We start from the raw sequence: 7,500 nt of genomic DNA, 5'->3' as shown, positions 1-7,500 counted from the left end.
CCTGCCCGCCCCCTTGGCACATGGCTCACCTCGCAGCAGGCCGCACAGTACACACAGCAACAGGCGTCAACAAGTAAGTCTTGTACTGAGGAAGGCCTAATTTGTGCTTGTGCACCCTTTCGATGCATCGGCCTTTCATGTGTCACGCCTCTTTGATCTTCCCAGCAGAAACAAAGTCATGTAAAACTTGTGGTTGTCTGTGAATTGGGCATGTCAGGGTGTGGTGAGCTGATGCAACAGCTGGAGCCAGTTTCTCCACTTCTGTACCTTCAGCTGCAGCATCTTACAGCAGTACAGCAGGCCAGGCCTCCATCCCTCACCATGTGGATATTTTTCGATTTTGTCATCACAACATTGGATCTCTTAGGGATTGTGTCTAATATGGGCCTTGGCAGCTGATAAAGGGTTGCTGTAGTGTTTTGTTACCTTGAAATTATGAAAGAATGACTGCTTATCTTTGTGTTTTCTATAAACAGGGTTGGTATTTTTCCGCAGCTCGTTTAACATTTCCATGCGGAGGCTGTTAGTAGTCAGTTGAAAAGGTGGAGAGACTGGATAATGGTTAACCAGCTCTGATGTAACTTGTGTACATTAGCATTTAGGTTATGTTCCACTGTGCTACAGTATTAACAGCCCCCTCTCTCTCCCTCTCTCTCCCTCTCTCTCTCTCTCTCTCTCTCTCTCTCTCTCAGTGTTGCTAACTGCTGTGAACTGCTACAGTGTTCGCGCAGCCACTCGGGTCCAGGATGCCTTCGCTGCTGCAAAGCTTCTCGCCCTGGGACTCATCATCGTCATTGGCTTTGTGCAGATTGGCAAAGGTTAGACACAGTCGGCAACTCACATTCACAAATAATCACACGTGTTTCCTCGAGTCAGTTAAGCTAACGGATTAACAACTTTAGACCGTCTGCAACCGGGAAACATCCAGCTCAGGTCAGCTCTGTGCAGCTTAGCACACGTAAATGGTAGACGCTTAGATCTCAGGAGAGAGAAGACTAAGAGTAGACTAACCAACATAAATAATAAATATGAATAAAGAAGTTTGTTATTTATTTATTTATGTACTGTACTGTGTGAAAGACTTAGGCACCCAAGACACATATGAATCATATAATAATGGTTTTTTATATATATATATATATATATATATATATATATATATATATATATATATATATAAATAATATATAAAATTATGAAAGAATGACTGCTTATATATACTATTTATATATACTATGCTTATATTATATAAATAGTGATTTTCTGAATGTTTGTGTGTTTGTTTACCCATTTCCAAGCCTCTCCTCGAGGAAGCTCAGTATTATATGTAGTTAAAAAGCAGCTCCTGGTTTGACCAATCAGTGCTCAGTAAATTGAGCTCATGATGTAATTGATGATATTAACGAGTCTCTGTGGCGGCTGTGAAGGTGTCCAGGAAAAATATGGACCCGAGAAATTCTTGTTACTTTTTACTGTTTTTCTGTTTATTTGAATTATGAATACGACTTTATTCTAATGTATATTGTGATAAACTCACAGCTGAGGTCAACTGGTTAAACATTTGCTTAGATGCCTAAAACCTTGGCACAGTACTGTATTTTATTTAAATGGACAGTGACAAGTGGTTGTATATTTATTTCAATGCCACAGGTTTACTTACCGATTTACTCGGATGTCTTTACAGTGCTGGTGATAGGAACCAGAGGTTATCATAACTACAACACAAATAGAGTCATTTAAGTTTTTGTAGTAAATCTTAAGAAATAAAAAAAATTGTCCTAGAGCTTCCGGCACGGTACCACTACACCATGAATCAGTTAGAAAACATACATTTTAGTCTAAATAGGTCCGAACTATCATAAAACAATGACATCAGGCATTATTTTATGTAATAACTCTCTGTGAGGGAGCTTTCAGAGCTGGACGTCTGGTTCCTATCACCACCACTGTGGAGAATTCTGTCTCGGCAAGTTTCCAGAACGGGGCATTTCACACCAAACTTCTCTGACAGACTCTGTTTATATCTTACCCATTTAATTACACAATTAATTACAATTTTGAGAAATTGGTGGAATTATCCTTAAGGGGTCTGTCTTTACTATAGCAGTGTTGAGAATCACACAGAAACAGCCTGTGGTTGGTTGTTTTTGCATGTCAGTCAAATCCCCATTTCCTGTCAGCCTCAATGGTACTTGGCCTCATTGAGCCACAAAACCCACCAGACCCTCTGAAGTCGGCCAGGTGTCTGGTTTGAGACCTGCTGAGCTGTATTATTAGCCGCTCTGGCCGGTTTAGAAGCTCCTAATGAACTCATTCCTCTGTATTCAGTTTTGGCTCGAGCACAGATTACAGTTTTCGTCTGACTGGACGACCTTTTTAGGTGGTGAGATTTCCATGTTGGTGACTCTGTTGTTCCAGTCGAGTTTGCCACTCTCTGGAGTTTAATTAAAACGGAGGTTGTGGTACAAACGGAGCAGCAGAATCGGACTCGCCGTGATCCAAAGCTGAGAAACACTGCCTCATTGTTTGACTGTATGAAGAAGCCAGATTTGCCCCCCTTTTTTAACTAATGAAGGGTTTGCCCAGAATCCTTTTGTGCTCCACTTTCCACAAAACGGCTTTCCATTATGACTCCGTGTTACTGAAATGTTTCACACACAAACCTCCTGTGCAGCTCAGACCTGTTCGCATGGAAATAGCCACTCCAAGGTGAGCTGCGTCTGCTGTTGAGATGAGTTCATCCTGAAGGGGAACCACAAGTTCCCTTTCTTTCTTCTTTCAAACCTAAAGCTTCAGCTGGTTCGACGTGTTGGATGTGTCCAAATTGTTGTTAGTTCTCACTGCCCACTAACTTGGACTGCAGAAACAGCCTGTCCAGTCTGAATTAATCATTCATACATTTTTCTGTACTGTATTTACATTTTGTACCAACTGGGCTGTGTGGGCAGTCCCTCAGGTAAGCCCAGAACCGGATCAGCGCGGATGGGGTCGTGCATGAATCCTTCAGCCAGTGAACCTGCTGACCGTGAAACAGTAGCTGCAATTGTTCTCTATTCAAAACCCGGGAGCTGCAGCTAAAGTAAAGGGGCCGGAGGAGTGGGAGTTGGGGGCTAGAGGGGAGCGAATTGTAGTTATGCCGAGCAAGCTGTGCTGCTCCAACTGGCTTGAGCCGGTCAGGTTGCTGTAAAACATCTTCAGTGTTGATTTACTTTGATTTACTGGCTTACAAAGGTATCACCTTCAGGTCTCACAGAAAATCAGGTTAAAACACATTAAAAATGCTTTGTTTAGTGTAGTTAACAGAGTATTAAGGTCAAAGATCTGAATATGCGCAACTATCGCTCCTCTTATTGAATAAAAACCCAATGTTCCTTTGTTTAACTTATTCATTTAAGAGTCTTACTGATATTAAGGGGAAATGGAGTAAAGATGCAGTAATGCTGGGAGATTTGGCAGTCTGCGGTGCAGATTACTCTCTGCCCCAGAATTCCTCTAGCATAAATGGCCATCGTGACTGCCAGCAAGGGGCAAAGGGCTGGTGCTGTGATTACAGTGACCAAAATAATGTAGTTTTGTTGGATAAATACCACGACTGTAGGTGTGTAACAGTACACACCTTCGGGTTTAGTTTTTTTTCACTGTGGGTTCGAGGTTTAATGCGATTTTTCTGTTTTCTGTCTGAGCAACAATTATAGGCTACACAGATTAGTTTAGCTGAAAGATCAACATTTCAAGATTTACATTTACATTTATGGCATTTGGCTGACGCTCTTATCCAGAGCGACTTACAATTTTGATCATTTCACACAGGGAGGCCAAGGTGGTGTTAGGAGTCTTGCCCAAGGACCCTTATTGGTATAGTGTAGGGTGCTTGCCCTGGTGGGGGATTGAACCCCAGTCTACAGTGTAGAAGGCAGAGGTGTTAACCACTACACCAACCAACCACAGAGATTGCAAAGTAGCATGATAGTAGTGAGCAACTGAGCTGTAAATGATACAAAAGATACCCAGATGCCTGATTTCATCATTGTGAGTGGTTTCTGCAAAAGAGGGTAAATGAGAGATGCTGGCAGTAGAGTAGACTGTTTATTTTTAAACTGTAATGAAATTACTGCACCATTACAAAACTCCTTAACTCATCATTAACACTTGTGTAAAACTGTGATCATCAGGGTGATCATGGTACCTGATGATAAAAAAAACAATTACATTTGTGTGAATTATAGACATAAATGGAGGTAACGTGATGTATAAACAATGTAAAACATGCTGATTCCCTCACCTTGTAGCGTGGAGCGATGAGGAGGCGGACACTTCAAACAGAACAAGCAAAACATCCAACACGTCAAACAAAGACCAGCGAAAACAAAGGACAAACATGGGGCTTAAATACGACACCGGGAAGACGAGGGACAGGTGAAAACAATCAGGGGCAGAGTCACAAAACAAGGGGGCAGGACTAGGGATACCAAAACAAAGAAGCATGTGGACTATCAAAAGGTAAACAAAAAGCACATGGGGGGAGTGGGAGGAGCCAAGCGTGACACGCCTCTTGTGTAGTAAGTTGCACTATGAGGTCAGTTAGTCCAGTTTATTGTCAAAGGAGCGTAAGAGTACATAAGTACATAAGAGTGTAATGAGATAACGGGACAAAATAGAGTGGAAAGAAAAGCCAGTCTCTTGGGGCCAGTGAGCCTTTAGCCTAGCATGGAGACAAACCGGCTTGTAGGCCGAGATGCTCCGAATCTTCTCAGCTAAAACTAATAGCGTGAATAGCTTGAAATGTTTACCAAATTCCAGCAGCGTGTGATGTTCGTAGATTAAAGCTTGAGTGAAAGAGATGCACATATGAGACGAACGACTTTCAGACATAAGACAACATTCAGCATTACGGCGAGTTATCTTAATTATACCATTATAGATTTTTAAAAATCTAATCTTAATAATGGTGATATAATTTTTTCCCATACCACCTACTATTAATTGCATGCAACTATTAAAGTACAAGCCCAATCCATCTGATTATCAGCTTACTTTCTAGCACTTAATACTTAGAAGCTCGCAACTGACAACAGCCTGAGCTCAAATAAACAAAAATTGCTCACCATCGCCCTCTAAAGGTGTTACAACGCCAATCAGACCTTAGAACTTTAGCTGTTTTCCTAAGACACAGGATGTCTTTGAGTAAGTGATTCCTTTATTTATATGTATTTGCTTCAGCCCAGTGGATTAAAACTCATCCAATTAAATAGCCTCCAATTAAATTGCCATAAAAATATGATCGCAAAAGCTGATAGCTGTAGAAAGTAACTACAATCAGCTCAAATAAATGCGATCAGGCAATGATGCAATAATTGTGACAGGCCTAATAATATTCAACTAATGATATATTGTGCAGCTGCCGTTCAGTCCTCTCCACACAGCACGTCAGTTGGACAGGCAGATCACCACCAGGTGTTATTTTAGCCTGGAAGGCTTTACAGTTTATCTTTGGTGGTGTGTTTCTAAGGAAGTGAGAGGCTGATACAGAGAGATTGCGCAAGCCCCATAACACAGAGCAGAAAGACAGAGAATGTGTGTGTGTGTGTATGAGGGCATGTGTGTGCACGTGTGTGTGTGTGTGTATATGGGTTGTGTGTTTGTGTATGAGGATGTGTGTGTGTGTGTGCGTATGGATTTTGTGTGTGTGTGTGTGTGTGTGTGTGTGTATGAGGGCATGTGTGTGCACGTGTGTGTGTGTGTGTCCGTATGGGTTATGTGTTTGTGTGTATGAGGGTGTGTGTGTGTGTGTGTGCGTATGGATTTTGTGTGTGTGTGTGTGTATGAGGGCATGTGTGTGCACGTGTGTGTGTGTGTCTGTATGGGTTATGTGTTTGTGTGTATGAGGGTGTGTGTGTGTGTGTGTGTGTGTGCGTATGGATTTTGTGTGTGTGTGTGTGTGTCCGTATGGGTTATGTGTTTGTGTGTATGAGGGTGTGTGTGTCTGTGTGTGTGCGCGTATGGATTGTGTGTGTGTGTGTGCATTTTTGGGTGTGTGTGTGTGCGTATGGGTTGTGTGTGTGTGTGTGTGTGTGTGTGTGTGTGTCTGCGTGTTTGGGGGTGGGTGTGTGTGTGTGTGTGTGTGTGTGTGTGTGTGTGTGTGTGTGTGTGTCTGCGTGTTTGGGGGTGGGTGTGTTCATCGGCCACTCCTTAGTGATTCTATCTCTGCAGTAGTGCTGCCAACTCATACCAGTGCCCAGCATGTGGTGTGAAAGGGAGAGAGAGACGCAAAAGAAAGAAAAAAGTGAGGGGAAAGATCGATTGAGAGACGGGGCAGAAAGAGAGAACTTCTCTCCACTCCTGTCCAGTCCAGTCAGACCTCAGACAGGGACGTTTCTCTGGTCATTTCAAAGTTTACTTCCAGGAAATACTTGAAGGAAATGAACGCAATGAGTTAATTATGTAGTTGTTTGCACAGTTAATTACATTCACGTTCACAGTGTGGAATGTCCTCATTCTACAGGGTGTCTCTGCGTGACTAAGTGATCTGTGAGTGAGAAGGAATTAATACTGATCACACTTTTATATTCATATATTTATATTTCAAGCTCTTTCTGCTTGATACCGGAGGTTAATAGACGGGGGTTTCCCCCGTTTTCCTCCTCAAACGATGCTCTGTGCAGCGCTGCAGACGCTGAGCTCTGACTGACACGGCTTATTCGGATACACTGCAGTTCATTGTGACTGCTGTGGGAGATGAAATGAGTTTTTATTTCTCTCTATCTCTCCGTACAAGGTTCTTCTGTCCTTCAGTCTGTGTTTCAGTGTCTGTTTTCTTTCTTGTGTTGTGTTGTGTTGTGTCTGCCGTGAGGAGGTCGCTTTGCCATTCACTGAAAGGCAAGTGAAATGTGACACAGCACTGGTTTATTTATCACATTACCCAGCAGGCCACTAAACTGCCCCGACCGACAGCCACGTTTTGACCTTCTCTGCCTCCAGGTCGAGCACAGGTGACGTCCGGTTACAGGTGTGCTCCACTTCTGTTGGTGTTGTTAACCCTTTAAAGTTGCAGTTTATGACCAGCAGCAACAAAAGCACAACATGACACCGCCTTGTTTCTACACTCACTGTCCATCTTATCAGCTCCACTGACCATATATGAGCATTTTGTAGTTCTACAGTTACAGACTGTAGTCCATCTGTTTCTCTGATACTCTGTCACCCTGTTCTTCAGTGGTCAGGACCCCCACAGAGCAGGTATTATAGGGGAGGTGGGTCATTCTCAGCACTGCAGCAACACTGACGTGGTGGTGGTGTGTTAGTGTGTGTTGTGCTGGTGCGAGTGGATCAGACACAACAGTGCTGCTGTCCAGCACTCGCTGTCCACTTTATTAGACACTCTTGCCTGGTCAGTCCACCCTGTAGATGTGAAGTCAGAGACGACAGCTCATCTGCTGCTGCACAGTTCGTGTTGGTCACCCTCTCGTCATCCTTGGTCACAGGACGCTGCCCACCGGACGC

General features: G+C 43.2%; 1 protein-coding gene across 1 annotated transcript in view; it reads left to right on the top strand.

Moving 5' to 3' along the window:
• Nucleotides 1–7,500, top strand: part of slc7a5 (solute carrier family 7 member 5) — a 36,930-nt gene that overhangs the window by 7,382 nt on the left and 22,048 nt on the right. Inside the window, exon 2 of the mRNA XM_017698854.2 lies at nucleotides 693–818. Coding sequence (XP_017554343.1) covers nucleotides 693–818 — 126 coding nt within the window. The remainder of the gene's footprint in view (nucleotides 1–692; nucleotides 819–7,500) is intronic.

Source organism: Pygocentrus nattereri, chromosome 8 (assembly GCF_015220715.1).
Source record: "Pygocentrus nattereri isolate fPygNat1 chromosome 8, fPygNat1.pri, whole genome shotgun sequence".
NCBI lineage: Eukaryota > Metazoa > Chordata > Actinopteri > Characiformes > Serrasalmidae > Pygocentrus > Pygocentrus nattereri.
This window is presented reverse-complemented; position numbering and strand designations above follow the sequence as displayed.